At 31.3% G+C, this 19,220-nt stretch overlaps 2 protein-coding genes across 3 annotated transcripts; both read right to left on the bottom strand.

The window, feature by feature from the left end:
- Positions 1-648: 648 nt before the first annotated feature.
- LOC111458777 lies at positions 649-3,866 on the bottom strand. Its single transcript, XM_023101585.1, has 7 exons — positions 3,407-3,866; positions 2,921-3,029; positions 2,681-2,840; positions 2,070-2,218; positions 1,826-1,977; positions 1,124-1,238; positions 649-1,010 (listed from the first exon to the last, which is right to left on the bottom strand). The coding sequence occupies exons 1-7, from the start codon at positions 3,829-3,831 to the stop codon at positions 873-875; spliced, it is 1,248 nt and encodes a 415-aa protein (XP_022957353.1). The 5' UTR covers positions 3,832-3,866; the 3' UTR covers positions 649-872.
- A 1,378-nt stretch (positions 3,867-5,244) lies between these two features.
- Positions 5,245-9,243, bottom strand: LOC111458778 (ethylene-responsive transcription factor RAP2-7-like). 2 transcript variants are annotated; one of them, XM_023101587.1, is made up of 9 exons: positions 8,444-9,243; positions 8,276-8,301; positions 8,151-8,181; positions 7,963-8,050; positions 6,570-6,715; positions 6,438-6,484; positions 6,267-6,358; positions 5,935-6,036; positions 5,245-5,554 (listed from the first exon to the last, which is right to left on the bottom strand). In XM_023101587.1, the coding sequence occupies exons 1-9, from the start codon at positions 8,902-8,904 to the stop codon at positions 5,318-5,320; spliced, it is 1,230 nt and encodes a 409-aa protein (XP_022957355.1). In that variant the 5' UTR covers positions 8,905-9,243; the 3' UTR covers positions 5,245-5,317. The 2 variants fall into 2 exon arrangements, with proteins under 2 accessions (XP_022957355.1, XP_022957354.1); XM_023101586.1 differs by lacking the exons at positions 7,963-8,050; positions 8,151-8,181; positions 8,276-8,301; positions 8,444-9,243 and adding exons at positions 6,835-6,922; positions 7,023-7,053; positions 7,148-7,173; positions 7,316-7,831.
- Between the last annotated feature and the right edge of the window lie 9,977 nt (positions 9,244-19,220).

The raw sequence follows: 19,220 nt of genomic DNA, 5'->3' as shown, positions 1-19,220 counted from the left end.
TTTTTTTTTTTTTTTTTTTTTTTTTTTTTTGGAAAAATTCTCATTTTGACGTTCTTTTATACTAGTTTTCATTTTTCTATTTAATTCTTAAATTTTCAAACGTTTAGTTTTTATTTGACCTTAGATTTCAATATTTTATCAATATTTTGTAATATTCACATTCTATCTTCCACTAATTTAAAATAATTAGCAGGTTAAATTTTAAATTAATTTTATTAGTGATAGAAAATAGTAAAAACTAATTTAATTTTGAAAATTAATTAATAGGAAATAATAACAAAATCAAAAGTATGTAGTTAATAAAAAAATCAAGAGTAGAAGTTTAAATCTAATTATTCAAATTATTCAATCGTAAACCTTCATGGATTATGTTAGTTAAATCGAGTTTGAGACATTTTAAACTCAACCTGATTATTCAAACATAAACCTTTTCGATTCAAGCAAGTCTTATTAAATAGGGCATACATAAGTTTGAGTTGGTTTAGAACACTTAGACCAATCCGAAACTTTGGATTGGTTAAGTTGGTGAACCCAACTCGAATAAAGTTAACTTGAACCAAGTTCATCTTGCTAACACTGTTAAAGAAAAAACCAAGCACTCTAAGCTTTTGTTACAAGTCAAATGAATGTTGAACAGTAGGAGAAAAATAAACAGAAAAAACTGAGATCCATTTCTTCAAAGAATGGTAGAACTCTTAACTATAAGCACTCTGCACCCTTAGAGTGCAATCCAATAACAAAAATTCGTTAAAATTATCGGAGTCGTATAGCAGAATGATCCAAATTTACATACCTATGTACATTGTACAAATCGCAGTCACGATATAAGTACGAACCTCGTTCCAACTCCAACGATGAGGAAGCAAACAGTGCTACAGATTAGCTGCTGATCTATGAATAATGTCATAAATTGAGAGTAAAATTTCTGCACCTATCAGTGCAATGATCAGCCATTCCAAAAAATCTGATTTCCTGTTTTGCAGAATCTCCTGTAGGAAGCGAATATTATGCTGACAAAAACAAAAAAAAAAGGTGGAGTTCAAGATGAATGAATTATATATCCTTATCGACGAATAAATAATCAAGACGAACGTATATTTTCATCTTAAGTAGATGGTACTACCTCCACAAACTTCAATTTGAAATCCAGACTAGCGAATCTCTGTGTTAACTCAAACTCATCCCTAAGATATTCCCATATTTGAGCATATTTTGCATCCTTCCACGCAATGTCTGATCTGAAAAACGCAAAAACGAATAGATGTCTTTAGATTATATGCAGGAATCAGGATAAGCAAAAGGAAACAGTATGCTCACTGAAAAGTGCGCAGATAATACAATAGCATCAGTTTTCAAGATTTTAACATAGTGTGTAATATCCACAAGAAATAACCTAAGGAATAAGTAATGGCGAATTATGTCAGAAACCTCTTCTTTTGAGATGGTGGAAAGTAGAAAAGAACGAGAGTTGTATAAAATGACAAGTCCAAGACAACAAGCCAAGAGGGGCACTAAAACGAGCCAAACTAAGCAAGCAAACAACACAAAATTAGTAACAGTCCAAGCCCACCGCTAGTCAATATTATCCTTTCTGGGCTTTCCCTTTCGAGCTTCCTCTCAAGGTTTTTAAAACTCGTTCTCTAGGGAGAGGCTTCCAAACCCTTATAAAGAATATTTCGTTCTCCTCCCTAACCGATGTGGGATCTCACATAATTACCACTTGAACAGCTATTTTTCGTCTTGCATCGTCTCTTGTTCAGATTTCATAATTTAATTCTAAGCATACAACAAACTAACTATTAACAGCAGGAAATAACTAACCAACCTCTCAAAAAGCCCAAGCTTGAGAATGACATCAGCAAGATTTGAATTTGCCTTTCCCACCAACTGGAAAAGTTTCTTCCTCTTCATTTTGAACTTCCCAGTTGCTTCCATTTCACGGTTGATGTCAGTGAATTCAGCAACCATCCCATCAACCTTTGAAGAAAATGTTAAAAGCATGGTGGGATCATGTCAAATATCATCAACATTAATTGATATTAAAATGTCTGGTCAGATATGGTAACTACCTGTCGCCCATAGTAATCAAGAGCAATGCTCTGACCAAGAACACTACCTATGGTACGTATGCCATCAATATTCAAGTACTGCAGCATTATGTAGTCCAGTCCCCCTTCCATCCATGTATTTAAGGCAGCCTTCTCTCTCACCTCATACTCTACAAACTCAAACAGCTTCAAATTCAGAACACTATAGACTTCCACACTAAAGTATCTTTAAGTAACACACACTATCAAAATAGCACGGGACATACTTAAAGGAACCTGAGCGCAGTAAAGCAGGACTACTTTTGGTCGATGCGGACATAAATCAACGTATTACTTTTCAAGTTGTATATAAATGAACGTATTACTTTTTCAAGATGTATATAATTCTTTTGACAAACTTTTAAATTGTGTATAGCATATTACATCAAGTCAAAGTGCCTCTCATTGATATTGTTATGAAACAACCCTACAATTCTAATCAACTTAGACGGGCCGTTTCTTATAAATGGTTCAATGAAGGAAAGATAAATGAATCCTTAGCGTTTTATATCACTACAAGCATCACCAATAAGAACAATGATAATAACTCCAGTAGAAACAAATTTGTATAAAAATACATTTGAATTTCTTACCATCCTTTCTCATTTCAGGCAGCAATCCGGATGCATGTTTCTCTACAATTTTCAAATACCCATCAACCTCATCTTCACGTATGTTAAACAGCACAATGGAGCCATACTGAAAAACTACCATATAAGAAAAGTCACTTCCGCTTACGCTGGCGCCAAGAGTCTGAAACAAAAAAAGAACGGTCTTCAAAGTGTACTAATTCAACTAATCATGAACGATGATCCACTAGATAGCAAGCTTACGTTCACATTACAAAGATCCCCGAACTTAAGGACTACATAATTCGTCATACGTGATGATGGCGGGATAAAGTTACGTTTATTTTGATCCACCAAGCTTCTCAAATCCACACTGAATCAAAGAAAATATGTGGAATGGAGAATAAATCAGAAACACACAAGTTTGTAACCCACATTGTGATGACTTAAACGTCATGCAAATCCTTAGTAGTTTTTTGAAGCTACACGCTAGACAAATTCCAGAACCATTGAAAAAGAATGAAAAATGAGTATAGTCATATAGAACTGCAAGAGGTGAAGGGAAAGAAGAAGAACAAAACGACACCACCTTGCGATTAAATTACAGAATTCTCGGAACAAAATTCACAAACACTTTCCGGAATGGAACACAGTAAAGACAAATTTCAATTACTTGTCCTTGTATGAAAAAACAAACACAATTGATCATCCCAGGCACCAAAATAACAAAAGAGTGAAAGAAATTGCAACCTAGTGGAGATAAAGTACGCTCTGACAGGAATAGACGGTCTAGAATCCTCCTCGACTTCATCTGCTTCACCCTCGCCAATCCCCTCTCCAACCTCCGAACACGAAACTGGTTCATTCCACTCCAACGTGTGCACCGAAGAGGTAATGCACCTTGCCAACACCACCACACCGCAACTCGACCCACCGAAGCGTCGAATTCCAATGCCAGAACAAGAAACACTCGATAAACAGTTAATGGTAGTACAAAACACTAGGGTTTTGGAGAGGGTAATCGAGTGAGGCTTCGGTACAGGCGAGAGGAAGGTCGAACTCGATCGAGCTAAAATCGAACGGCCAGAGAAGAACAGAGGCGATGACGAAGAATAAGCAAAGAGATTCGGAAGGAGGCGTACGGACCTCAGATGGGCGTCAATGGCGCGCCACATCTCTTCGTTCGATGTTTCCGTGACGACGACAGGGAAAGTTCTAACATTTGTTTAAGAAACCACACAAAGCTTTGTACTCTCAATCCTGGGCTGGGCCGTTTGCTAAAAGTTTCTGGGCTTCACGGCCCATTTCATCTCTGGATTTTCTTTTTCAATAAAATATAAAATATAATATAATTCTAAACCATTAATAAAACATATATTCTCCTAACTTTACTTTAAACTTCTAAAAAAAACTTGTACCAATAGAGATAGTATTCTTCATTTAAAAATTCATGATCTTTCACTAAATTAACCAATGTGGGACTCACTCTCAATAATCTTCGACATTAACGAGGGTAATTTGGTAAATGCTTTTTAACAAAAATGAAAACGTTAAAAATAAAAAATTAATAGGTAGTGGACATTATATTATATTATATTATATTATATTGTGTCGGCAGCTACCAAAGCAAGTTGCGTACAAGAAAACAAGTAACATAAAATCCTTCTTTTCAACCTTTTCCACTTTCATATTTTCTTCGCATTTAATTTTAAAACATATTTTAAACGTTAAATCAATTTTAGGAATTGAATTACTATTTTTTTTAATTCCTTTTGTAGCCGATTTAATGTCAACTCAAAAAAATAATTTTTTAAAAAAACATCCCTTTTTATATTTTTCTTTAGTATGATCTTAATTTTAAAAAAAATTTAAAAATTATTAAAATTTATTTCTAACAAATCATAATTTATTTACAATAGATTTACCATTAAAATATAACTTTCACATTTTTCTAAATTTATATATAGGATTCCAATCTAGTCAATGCCAAACAATCATTAGAACATTTTTTTTATTATTATTTATGATATGATTTTTTTTATTTATTATTATTTATAAATAATTATTTAATGTTCCATGAATCCATATAAATTTTTAAATAATATTTTTCACTGATAAACAATAAATAAAAAAATCCAAACATCCCAATTCATGAAGAAGAAAAAAAAAAAAGTTAAGTATCATCATCTGTACATACACTATCACGAACTTATAATAACTCAATACATAACTAACGAGAAACATAAAATATTCTCTCTTTCTTACATCTACCGATCATTAAACTTAGCAAGCACAGTGTAGAAACTACATTATCTACACGATTTCTTGAGTGAAAATAGTATCTATCCATTATTTATGTCTCGATTAGTTGAATAATTTTTAGATAGGATTGTTGAGGATTGAGGATTATTGGGAGTGAGTCCCACATTGGTTAATTTAGTGAAAGATCATGAGTTTATAAGTGATGAATACTATCTTTGTTGGTATGAGGCCTTTTAGGAAAGCTCAAAGCAAAATCATGAGATGAGTGTTATTATCTAACTGAACCATGCTCGAATTGATTTTTTTTCTGCTTATAAAAGGGTTGGAAATAAATAAATAATTAACTTAATTATTTATGTCATTAGGCACCAAATAAAGCACATAAAATATTAGTGGTGGTCAAGAAATATTGGTGTAAGGCGTTGGAAGGCAGTGATTGGTGTGGAGAGGTGTGTTGTTTTGGGCATAAAATGAACCAAAATTATGAGAGGGAGAGAATCCTGATGATGCTGCACTCTTGGAACCATGGCTTTCTATAGTCTTCTTCTTTTCTTCGTTCACATTTCCTTCTATCGACCTCGCCGTTTGCCATCTCCAACCCGTCGACTCCTTGTTTATCGTCTCTCTCCCTCTTTCCTGTCCAAAAAAAACGACGTGAATCAGTCATTTTCGTCTCTAGACTTGTACGACACACTCATGTTAATAGAATCAAACTCGAGAACTGAAGCATATGGAACTGTCTATTTCGTCTCTAGACTTGTACGACACACTCATGTTAATAGAATCAAACTCGAGAATCTCCACTATCCAGACACGCGTATACAACGTATATTGTCTGTTCTGGCTTGTTACGTAACACCGTAAGCCTCATGGTTTTAAACAGTGTCAACTAAAGAGAGGTTTCCACACTCTTATAAATAATACTTCGTCTCGAATTGATGTGGGATCTCACATATACTAATCGTGGCATAAACTATGCCTAGATATCTAAATTCCAAATTTCTCAGAAAAATTACCTGATTACGTGGTAAAAAAGCAGAGTAAAAACCAGAGAACACGGAAGGAGGAGTATTAGGTTGTTGTCCACCCATTCCATGTGCATATCCATTGTTTTCATTCTGTCACCAAACACACATAACATGAACACATTCTTGACTTGATGGAACGAGCAAATAAAAAGTCAACAACAAAATAGTTACCCAACGAGACGTTAATATTTTTACATTATTATTTAGAATGAGTAGGTCTATTAAGAAAACGGATACCCACCACGTGAAATTAAATTAAATTAAATATAAATAAGAATAATTAATTATATATATATAGAGAGAGAGAGAGAGAGGGCCACCTTTGGTCTCTCAATGTTGAGCTTTGGAGAAGAATTACTAAAATGGTAGTTGAAAATTCCTCCAATGCTCAAATCAAGATTATGTCCATTGCCTTCATTTAAAGCAAAATTATTTTATTAAAATTATATATTAAAAAAAAAGACATTTAATTCCTTTTGTTTTTCTCGTACCTCCATTACTTGCTTCCACCGTCGTCTCGGACCTTTCCTCAGTTCCCCTGAAAAATTGTTGAATTAAAACAAGCTCAGTTCAGCAATAACTGAAGTGTATATATCAGAGTATATCTTAAATATTTTACTTACTTCTTTCCAATAATTTGATTCATTTGAGTTTCCCATCGTCCATATCTTTGAACAGATAGTCCTCTTAGCTTTGATCCTCCACGAGAAACTCCAGAACTTTGTCGACGTAGAACATGCACAAATTCTTCTTTGTTTAGATTTTTTGTCTGCAAAAGAAAAAAAAAATTAACCCTTCAATTATTTCTTCTCGAATTCTTTAAATTAAAAAAAAAAAAAAAAAAAAAAAAAAAAAAAAAAAAAAAAAAAAAAAAAAAAAAAAACTCACTTGTTTCATATCTTCGTCGTAGTCACTTATATTGAAGTTTATATCTGCATCGACTCCCCTAAATTTGATAGCAGCTCGATCATAAGCCCTGTTGGCTCAAATTTCCAAAAATTAATATTGAAATTTAGATGCATATATAGTTTTTTAAAATTTTATAGAAAATAAATAATTAAATAAAAATAGGTAACCTTGCTGCAGCATGGGCTGTGTCGAACCCGCCTGGGAAAATTAAAACCCAAATTACTCATTAAATTGAATGTACAAAAAAGGAAATTAAAATTGGACTTTTATTTTATTTATTTATTTTTCTTACCCAAATAAACTTGTTTCCCACAATCCCTGACAAATACAAAAATCAAAATTATAATTAAAAAAATATTTAAAAATGTTTCCACGAAAAATAAAAATACGAAATTCCTAAATTGGGAAAGAACCAATTATTAAAAATGAACACCAAATTTTATTTTTTTAATTTAATTACCAAATATGAGATTCCCATCTTCCAGTTCGCCGGTAAAACGTAACACCACGGTACTGCGAGCTTCTGGACCGCGGCCCACGGCGGCTCTTCCTCACCTGCTGTTGTTTCGGCTGCACAGTTTTCAGCTCTGGCTGTCCTCCACCGCCACCAGAATCCGCCGTCGGCGACAGGTTCAGCCACTGGGTCCTGAGTATCGGAGACCCAGAATCTCCCCACCCACCAGCAACCGGGAAAAGCGCCTGGGTCACTAATTCAGGCACTGGACCGCCGCCAACGCCGCAGGGACTTTCCTTCTTGAGAATATCGAAGATTAAAACAGAGGACTCTTCATCTCTGCTGTTGCAGACCTCATCGGCATTAACGACGGAGGAATTCGAAGTCTCCGAATCCTCCATTACGATCCGATCCGTCGTCGCTTCGTCACGGTTCATAATCGAATCATTAAGATTCAACATCATCATTTCTTCTTCTTCCTCCTCCTCCTCTTTCAGATTGTTCTTCAAAAACAGAGCAAAACAGAGAAGAAAAAATCTTTTTCTTTCCTTAATTTTTATTGAAAAGAACNAAAAAAAAAAAAAAAAAAAAAAAAAAAAAAAAAAAAAAAAAAAAAAAAAAAAAAAAAAAAAAAAAAAAAAAAAAAAACTCACTTGTTTCATATCTTCGTCGTAGTCACTTATATTGAAGTTTATATCTGCATCGACTCCCCTAAATTTGATAGCAGCTCGATCATAAGCCCTGTTGGCTCAAATTTCCAAAAATTAATATTGAAATTTAGATGCATATATAGTTTTTTAAAATTTTATAGAAAATAAATAATTAAATAAAAATAGGTAACCTTGCTGCAGCATGGGCTGTGTCGAACCCGCCTGGGAAAATTAAAACCCAAATTACTCATTAAATTGAATGTACAAAAAAGGAAATTAAAATTGGACTTTTATTTTATTTATTTATTTTTCTTACCCAAATAAACTTGTTTCCCACAATCCCTGACAAATACAAAAATCAAAATTATAATTAAAAAAATATTTAAAAATGTTTCCACGAAAAATAAAAATACGAAATTCCTAAATTGGGAAAGAACCAATTATTAAAAATGAACACCAAATTTTATTTTTTTAATTTAATTACCAAATATGAGATTCCCATCTTCCAGTTCGCCGGTAAAACGTAACACCACGGTACTGCGAGCTTCTGGACCGCGGCCCACGGCGGCTCTTCCTCACCTGCTGTTGTTTCGGCTGCACAGTTTTCAGCTCTGGCTGTCCTCCACCGCCACCAGAATCCGCCGTCGGCGACAGGTTCAGCCACTGGGTCCTGAGTATCGGAGACCCAGAATCTCCCCACCCACCAGCAACCGGGAAAAGCGCCTGGGTCACTAATTCAGGCACTGGACCGCCGCCAACGCCGCAGGGACTTTCCTTCTTGAGAATATCGAAGATTAAAACAGAGGACTCTTCATCTCTGCTGTTGCAGACCTCATCGGCATTAACGACGGAGGAATTCGAAGTCTCCGAATCCTCCATTACGATCCGATCCGTCGTCGCTTCGTCACGGTTCATAATCGAATCATTAAGATTCAACATCATCATTTCTTCTTCTTCCTCCTCCTCCTCTTTCAGATTGTTCTTCAAAAACAGAGCAAAACAGAGAAGAAAAAATCTTTTTCTTTCCTTAATTTTTATTGAAAAGAACAAAGACCCAGAATTCCTCTCGCCATTAACATCAATCTAAGAACCCAAACCCCGAAGAAATTATGAAAAAAAAAAAGAAAAAAAAAGGGGATTTGATTGTTTCTTCTTTGGGAGTTGTACGAAGCTTGTATGCTGTAAGGCTATGGCTGAATTTTGAAGAGAGAGAAAGAGAGAGAGAGAGAGCAGAAAACTGAAAAAGTAAGTAGGTGACAGAAAAGAGAGGTCTAGAAAAAGAAAGAAGAGATCTTTAAACTGTGAAGGCCAAAGGGATTTTAGGAATATTTTTAAACCCATTCCTTTTTTAGCGTTAAATTTAAAGAATATAATAATATTATTATTATTCAATTAAAACAGTTTAAGTTGGATATTATTTATTATGTCGATACCCAAAAACGGCGCCGTGCTCGAGATGTTTATGTTCAAACCAATTAAAAATTAGGTTTCAATTGTATTCCTTTTTGTCGTTCCAATTTTTTTTTTTACTTTTTATATAAAATATACATACCACGTTTATAAGCTCGATTTTAAAAAATAAAATTAAATAAATAATTTTTTTAATTTTTAAAGGAATAAAATTGTAAGGTCAGTATATGGTAATTAATATAATTGAGTAGGGAAGATAAGTATAAGATGCTTATTACTTATGTTGGTTAGTTAATGTCTACGTGAATTGGGTCTAAGTCAAAAGCAATTTTGAGAGAATCTTTTAACTATTTAGAAAAATATGGCTTTGTCAAAAAAATAAATAAATAAAAGGACAATTTTCTATTTTTAATTATAACAAAATTCTTTTGTGGCTCAATTTCTACCATTTTCCTGATATTTTATCATATAATTTTAACAAAATAATTTTCAACTTATTCATATATGCTATCAATATAAATATAACTTTAATAATATATGTCAATGTTGATTTATTAAAATATTTTACAGAATAATAATTAAAATAAAACATAATTTAAATCAAGATGATATTTTAATCAGTAGTTTTTGACTCTGAATGTATTTGAATAGAAAATAATAATGTAATAATGACTATGGCTTATAACATTAAATTTTGAAACCGAACGAATACAACAAAAAAGTGGTCCAACCTTAACAAGTACTCATCTCAAAAGAAAAAAAAAACTTACCTAATTTGGCAAATTTAAAAGGAGGAACATAATATAAATAATTAAATTAAATGTTCAAATAGACCAAAAAGACATTTATTTACGTTTTTTTTTTTTTTTTTACCAAAATATGAATGTATTTGGTAAACCCTCATCCTCACCTAGCCGCAATTAATCCTCTATTTCATTGGTCGGTCACCTATCTAGCGAACCTCAGCGGTAATTATAAACGCACTAATTAAGTCTCTTCTTTATTTTCCATATGTTTTAAAATAATCATTAAGTCGTACACGTGTCATTTTATTATTAGTCCAAACGCAAAATTGCCGAACCTCTGATCTCACTAGGCTGATCCTACACAGACAAGTTGACTGTACCTAAGTTTTTGGAGTTTTTCTAATATTTTAATGTAGGACCATCACACGTGGCTAGTCTGGATTTGAACATACGAAGTACGAGATTCAACGGATCCAACGGCTAGAGTTCATTGCGTCTACCTATAGACTATAGCTTTAAAGCTGGCTTCCCACTAATTATGCTGCAGATTTAATAATATTTCCATAAAATATATTACTTAACGTCGGTTCAAGCCCACCACTAGTAGATATGGTTTTTTTTTAGCTTCTGCTCAACGTTTTTAAAACGCATATACTAGAGAGAGGTTTTCACCTCAAGTGTTTCGTTCTCCTCTCCAACCGATGTGAGATCTCACACATCTCATCGAAGCATCGCATGCTTCTCGTAGCCACCACCATCTTGCCTTGCATCACATCATACGCCCATGCTCTTCATTCCTTGTCACACCCCGATAATCCAATCGAAAATTTGAGAGTTGGATTGTGAAACAATTTCAAGTTACTTGGATTACCAACTTAAACCACTCGACATTTTGGATTAGGTCCAAAAAATTTCTTCAACTCAACTTTATACTGCCTAACGATATTAAATTGAACATCAACAAATTATTGATCATTAATAAAAATAGAGTAAATATAAGCTAGTCGAAAATTCAACCGCTAAATTGTTGAACTTAAAAATTAAAAAACGAAATGTTATCGAATCTTAAAAGAAAAAAAAAAAAGTGTATATATATATATATATTTTGTTAGAAATATTATAGGCCCAGTCCCTATGCTACGACTAGGATTCATACATACTTTCAAAATAAAATAGGCTTTTAAAAAATTTAAAGTATAGTGCTCGATGAATCCCATGNTAGTTTTTTTTTTTTTTTTTTTTTTTTTTTTTTTTTTTTTTTTTTTTTTAATTTAATCATATATTATTATCTAACATTAAATGAAACCATGGATAACTTGTACTACTTATCATAACTCTGTTTATATATTCTTAATGTAGAAATGGTTTTAAATATTTAAAAATGTATAATAACGTAAGACCTCTCTAACATTATTATATTTTTTACAAAGATTATTTACATTAAGTATTTCTTCGATATTAATTATTTTTAACCTTAATTAATGTCTGATTTTGGTGGGTAAACTTTCAAAATGCTAGTTTAAAAGCATTGATATTCCCACGCACAACCATTCAAGACATATATAGCTTTAAACCACGCCCCATATCAAATTTTAATACATTTTTTCGAGTCATTAGTTATTTTTCGTGTGAATATGAACGTGGTTCCATAATTTTTTCTGTTACTTATTAAACCCCTTTTTATAATAATACAAAATTATATATATATATATAGAGAGATCGTAATAATTAAAGGCCATTACTAGTCGATATGGTCTGTTTTAACCCGTTATGTATCATGTATTAAGGTTTTCAGGCTATTATAAAAAATGTGACATCGAGCTTATTAAATATATTTTAAGACGAGTGAAAGAACTTCAAAAAAAAAAAAAAAAAAGTTAAAATATAATGTGGGGGTAAAAAGGGAATTTTAGGAGCAGCATCTTCCCAATTAGAATCCAATCAAATCCCATTCCACTCATACCTCAAACCAACCATTAATGGAAATTTCCAAAAGAGGACAATTATAATTTGTGTTCCCCACATGTCTTTATCTCTCTTCCTTTTTTTAAAATAAAAAATAAAATCGGTAAAAAGAAAGGGAAGAAAACAAAGATAATCATCAAACGAAGCATCCTGAGCGTTGATTTCAGAATGAACGGCTGAGATTTGTGGGGTTGAATTTTGATAGTGATAAGAAAGGGAAGGGGCAAGGTTCCAAAAGTGGGGGGAGGGGGGGATGGATATGGAAAGATTCGTGTGGTTAGCTGACATTAATTTCAAATCAAAATAATAAAAATAAAATAAAAAATCAACGGTCATGATTGCATCACATTTTGCAGCTTCTGATTCATTGTTTTTTTCCTTTTGCAATTTTAGGGTATCGCTCACCATTGATTGGACATTCTGTCTCCATTAAGGTTTCTCTCTCTTTCCTAAATTATTGATACCCTAATTCTCATTTTAAAAAAACAAAAACAAAAACAAAAATTCCAATTTTTTTAATTTTCTATTTAATATCTCTCTCAATTTTTCAATTTTATGTCAGAAACATATAAGATAACATTTTTTTTAAATGAGATTAAATTTTTTATTTTTTAATAAATGGTGTATATTTTCACCAATTCAATAATTAAACGATAATAATGTATCTCATAAATTAAAAATAATTCAAAGGTAGCACTCATAACATCATTGACTAAAGGACAAGTTCGAAATAGTGAACAATAATTTAAAAAGCATGAAAAGGAATATATTATTATTATTATTTAATGAGATATAAATGGAAATATTATATTATATATATATATTTTTTGGATTCATGTGTTGTCCATTTGCTAGTAAATTAAGAAATCTTCTTGAAACCTCTTATGTTTGGCCCACAAATACTGATAGACATATACATTTCAAGGATAGCCCTATATGCATGTCCAAACAACCCCCAAAGCAACGCATACATACCCTTAGTGAATCCCATGTTCCATAATCCAATGCATCCCGATTTTAGAATACATTCCCACACCATAATAAAACATGTAATTAACGTTGTTGATAGTCGACACATATAAATTAATATCAGTGACGTAGACGTGACTGAAACTAATAGTTATTGTGATTAAAAGGTGGGTATAGAACATATACTGACAAAACCAAACGAAATTGAAAGTTCGAGAACCTATGATCGGGAACAGGGTCATGGGGGTAGAGAAGTAATTTGGGGAAGAGGGGTAAAATGGGAATTTGACATAAGAAGGGGGTGTGGTCCCTCCCAACTCCTAAACCCCAAGATAGTAGTACACTAATAATAACAGTGCCATTTAAAGAGAGTTGCCTTTTGGAGTAAAAGAAGAGACACTTGCATATTTTCTGCACGTGACTTTCCACCTTTACTCAAAAAAGCAAAAAAAAAAAAAAAGAAAACTTCTCTGTAGTCACTTACACGCTAATCATTCAACCGTGATTTCACAATCGTGGGTCCCGCCAGAGATCGACGGTTCATAGGGAATGAGACGCAAATCAACGATCGTATACCCGCACGTGTCGTTTTCACAGCACGGAATAATTGAGACCTGCGTAATTTTAAATAATGTTGCGTAACCTTTCGGTAAAAAAAACAAGATAAAATCTGAAGTACGCCGCTGCGGTTTGGGGAAAAGGACACGTCATTTATGTCATATTTCGTTGGGCTTAGTTTCCTCCCATAAAAAAATAAAAATTTAAAAAATTTAAAAAAATCATGATGAAAAATAAATAAATAGATATTCTAAATGTTAATATTTTATTATTATTATAAAATTTAAATAATTAATTAGAACGAATTCATAATTTCTTAAAATTCTTTGGCTTAAAAAAAAAATACTATGACTTGAATAATAAATTATTGTTACGACCTAGTTTTAAAATCCAAGATCGATTGAGGAAAAGAACAAAACATTTTTACAAGGATGCAAAAACATTTTACTCGTTTTAAAACCTTTGAGGGAAAGCTTAGAAAAAACAATATATACTAGCGATGAACTTGAACTGTTACAAATGGTATAAGAGTCAAGCGTCGAATGACACACTTCGAAGGGGTGGACACAAGACGGTGTGCCAGCAAGGATGTTGGGCCCTGAAGAGACTGAATTGGGAGTCCCACATCGATGGGAGAAAGAAACGAGTGCCAACGATGATGCCTGAAGGGGTTGACATGAGATCGTCTACCAACAAGGATGTTGGGTCTCGTAGGGGGTGGATTGGGGGAGTCCTATATCAATTGGAGAAGGGAACGAGTGTCAGCAAAGACATTAGGCCTCGAAAGGGAGTGGATTGTGAAACAAGCTAAAGTTTAAAATCATTGTAAAAATTAGCTTAAACGAACCAATCACGTGTGATCACATGGAGGAATCACGGCGTAGAAAGAAAAACAAGCGAGGGTAGGAGAAACAGCCGAAAAGGATAAGATTCCATGTGTACTGAAAGCGTGTTAGGTCAAGTCGTGTGAGCTAGACAATGTTGATCTTTGCGTGTGCTACACGAACACGACTAAGTAAAAATAAGTGTCCGTGCTTATATCATTTCGATTCTCTTACAATATTTACGAGTATTCAAAATAGTTAATACATACGGACTAAAATCCACAATATTTATATGTCTTGAAACTCGGGCGTTTAGTATTTCGAGAGGTGGATGACCATAACAAATCTAAACATACTTTTCAAAAATATTTCATAAATACGGTTTAAATTATAATTGGACCCATATTTATATTTATTTAGTTAAATGACGAATAGAGTGATGCATATATGAAAATATTTATTTTAAAAAATATTATTTAATTAGATTTGACTTTTTGAATTTTTTTTTTCAATTAAAAATTTGAGTGGTCCATAAATAAATCAATAAATAAACAAATAAAAACCATCATATTTGCCATCCATTAAGCATAGGATTCCCTTTTATATTTTGTGATTAAATATTTCTATTCATTTTTAATGTTATTTTTAAATATAAAAATCGAATTTATACCCTTTTTCTAATAGTTGAGAATTTTTGGAGTCAAAATTCTTAAAGTTGAAAATAAATTCGATAGTTACGTGAAAAAAAAAGTATAAATTATGTTATGATTTAATTTAAACCGGATAAAAAATATATTATCGTTAGATAACAAAAAAAAAAAAAAAAAATCTTGTTCGATGATATTTTTACAAATCCAATAATATAGACGTGTTACGAATTATACTTTATTAAATAATTAATATATTTTATTTAGCTTAATAAATTGATTTAAATTTACTTAAATCGAAAGGGACAATATATATATTTAAAAATAATTAATAAAATATTATGCAACGTTGCGGTAATTACAAAGTCAAAAGCAATGGACGGGAATTGTTTCTTGTAACAACTAGAAATCACTAAACAGAACAACTTGGGGTTTATAATAATAATAATAATATAATAATGGAACAAAATTTAAAAAAAAATTAAAAATTAAAAATTAATTTTCTAATTAACCAAAGTACGGAATAATTTATTTAAGAAATTCCGTACTTAACTCCCCTCATTCCTATTAGATTGCTACTTTTCTATTTCTTTTTCCTTTTTATTATTTTATGAATTTGGAAGTAAAATATAATATACAATTAATCCAACTTAATTGTTTAAATTACTCGAGTTGAAAATTATTTATTTATTTATATATTATCTTTATTTTAAAGAAATTAATACCACGTATCCACTGGGCCTCGTGAAAAAGATTAAAAGCTAGATTCTTTATAAAAAGGTTTTAAAAGGACTTGACTTTATAGTTAAAAGGTAGAGATTTAAAAATATTAATTTTAGAAAAAGAAAATGAAAGATTATTAGCTTAAATGGATAAGGAAGTTTGTGGAACAAATGTATTATTTAATTACTCACCAATATACCATCCATAAATTATAAATATTTAGACAAATTATAAATTTTAAAAGTAATAAATCACTAAGCTTTTATTAATAAGTCAATTTTTTGAAAAAATCTAATACATATTGGACAATTTAAAATGTTTTAAATAATGTATTAAATATAAACAAAGTATTTAGCTCAAATATTCATTTGATACAAAATTTAAAATATAAACCTCTATAAAATAATAATAATTTAGGCGGAGGGTACGAGGTTTCTGTGCCCCCAGCTTATGACGTGGCCTCTTTATCTCCTCTCATATAGCGTACATACATACTTATTCCATCCCTCCATCTGTAATTTTAGCCCTCTATTTTTTTTTCTATTTATTAAAAGTTTTCAATCTCAACCGCACACGTGTCCTTTTGGTTCAATCCGAAGTCATACTCAAAAACTATTTTTAAAAATAAAATAAATACGTATAGTTATTTGATAATATTTGGACAAAAATAAAACAAATAAAAATGAAATTTAAACCTAAAAAATCAAGACTGGTTTCTTTGTTCCAGAGACTTAGTCGGGTTAGTGAAGTTTGATGTCATATTAATTATATCTATGTGATTGACGTCTACATCGTTCTAAAAGTTATTGATTAATGTTCACTCATTTTTCGTGTCAGTCTGGAAACTACTACAATCATCCGTCCCTATAAAAAAGAAAGAAAAGATTTTTCCCAACAGCCCGATCTTAGATTTCAAGTCGACTGAGTCCTATGAGCTTATGTTTTTTTTAGTAAAAAACTAAGGAACAAAAATGGTCGAAAAAGGAAAGAAAATAAATGTTGTGTTTTTTTTATTTGGAGCCAGCTGTAAAATAAATGTGCTCAATTATGTTGGTCTGTTTTGAAGGACATTATTTTGACGTTTGTCGATTCCTTTGTCTGTCTGGTTTGCCAACAAATGGGAGCAACAAAAATATGGCCAACCAAGTCCTCTCCATTTATCTTATTGGTTAATTTTAATTCTATTATTTCGATTTCTTCGATTTCTATGATTTTGATATAATGTTTATATCTGGAAAAGTCACTATCACATTATAAACGATCAATAATTCGAAAGAGGAAATATTCCTTCTTTTAACGCATCTTTGGAAATAGATTTAGTAGATATGGGGTGGGGTCTGTATTTAAAAGATTAGAACATATAGCTATGGGGACAGGGTGGGGTCGATATTTAAGAGATGGGAGCACGTGACCATAAATCGCGATAGTTTTATTTACGTGATCGTAACTCTTTGTTTCTTTCTTTGTCAAGTCATTCGGACTTCACGTTTGAAAAAGAACGTTTAAGGCTATCGAGTTTGCTAAACAATTCTATATCGTTCGTAATCTAATTTTACTCGATAAAATAGTGAAAAAATACGCGACGCGACAGACCATATAATAAGGCAACCCTAATAACATTCCCTATCATAAATCAATTGCATTACACAATCTTCTTATTCTTTCTTTTAGTGTTATTTCTCTTTCAATTTTTGATTCTCGATCAATTAAAGCTCTTCCACTTCCTTTTTAAATTATGCAAAAATATTATAAAATATTTTTATTCACTTATTTTTTTTAGTTTTATTCACAATAATTATCTTTAATATGATCTATCCATTTAATTAAAAGTCCCTAATTTATTTGTTGACGTTTTTAGAATTATCCTAATTAAGGTAGTGAAAAGTATCGTTAAATTCAATTAAAATTAATAAAATTTAAACTTCCCGTCACTCAACTCAATTGCAAATAAAAAAACATCTTTTAGTTATTAAAAAACTCAATTCAATATCGATTTTTCTCGACGAATTTAATTATCTTTAAAATTGGTATAACTATTTTATATTTTAATTGTATCGTCATTAAAATCATAAAATAGAAAATCCTTGATAATTTCTTTTTTCAAAAAAGAATTTCGAGTAATATTTTCATTTTGATAATTAATTTAATGAAAAAAAAAGAATTTACGATATTATAATAATAACTATTTTAGAGATTAAAAAATTTGTTGTGATTGACGAAAACCGCCAAATAATAGTGTCTCAAAGAAACCTTATCCATTATTTAAGGAAAAATAAATATTAAAAAAAAATAACAAAATCTTTTATTTTTATTCTTATTAATTAAAACGTACATAACATCTATTATCATACAAATTAAAACCAAATATTAAAAGAAGCTGGTTGAAAATCACTGTCCAGCTACAAATAACGAATCGCAGATCACCACGTGGACAATTTCCAGTTAATACCAAAGTTGAATTTGGAACCGATACTCTTAGCGTGATTCATACGCGCGTCATTTATTGGCGATTAACGTCACTGCTTAAATCACAAGGATTTTATTAATAATATTTAAGTCTTAGACTTTAATATTTAATTACTTACCTTTATTATTTATATATCACTAACAATTAAATAATAACTGGTTATTCAAATCCCAATTTATTTTTAAAACCAATGCGAAGTGAAGTTTTTTTTTTCTAAAGCTAAATTCGAGGTTTCGAATCTTTGACTTTAATCGATATCACGTATTTTGTGTCGGTTGAGCGTGTTATAACAGCTTATTTATCGATTCCATCGTAGCGGATTTCTCAAAATTATAATCAAAATTTAATAAAATGTAACGGTTAAAGTCTAGGATTCATAATCAAATTCAACACCTGATTGGCTATGCATTATCCTGCATCCCGCGTGAAATGGTCACGTTACTCACTCACTTCTTAAGAGTAAAAAACTATCTCTATTGGCGATCACGAGTCATTTACAACATAATTTGTCCTCATTCACACGCGTGTCATAAAAATTACTGGGATGTCACCCACATAGAAAATTACTCAAAGTAACGCACGTTTTATTATGAAGTTCATATGACTGAAGGTGCACGTTGTTAGTTTCATTTCTTTTGAGCGCTTCTTAATCAGTCTATTCTTAGGATCGCTCTGATTCAGTTATGATCTCGTTTTATTCATATTACCCATAATTTTAATTATTTATTTCCAACCTAATTTATTAGATTTAAAATAAACTTAAAGCATATTTTATTTAAAAGTCATACGCACGATCCACGTCGATTTCTAATTAATTATTATTATTATTTTGTTTTTTTAACAAAACTTTAAAATAAAAATAATTTATATTATAAATGGACATAAAATTTTATTTGAAGTCAATGATGCCGTTCATCTTTTTAAGGTACGGCAACTAGGAAATTAAGTACCG

The sequence above is a fragment of the Cucurbita moschata genome, unplaced genomic scaffold (assembly GCF_002738365.1).
Source record: "Cucurbita moschata cultivar Rifu unplaced genomic scaffold, Cmos_1.0 Cmo_Scf00021, whole genome shotgun sequence".
NCBI lineage: Eukaryota > Viridiplantae > Streptophyta > Magnoliopsida > Cucurbitales > Cucurbitaceae > Cucurbita > Cucurbita moschata.
The sequence above is the reverse complement of the archived record's forward strand: the minus strand, read 5'-3'. Positions and strand labels throughout refer to the sequence as shown.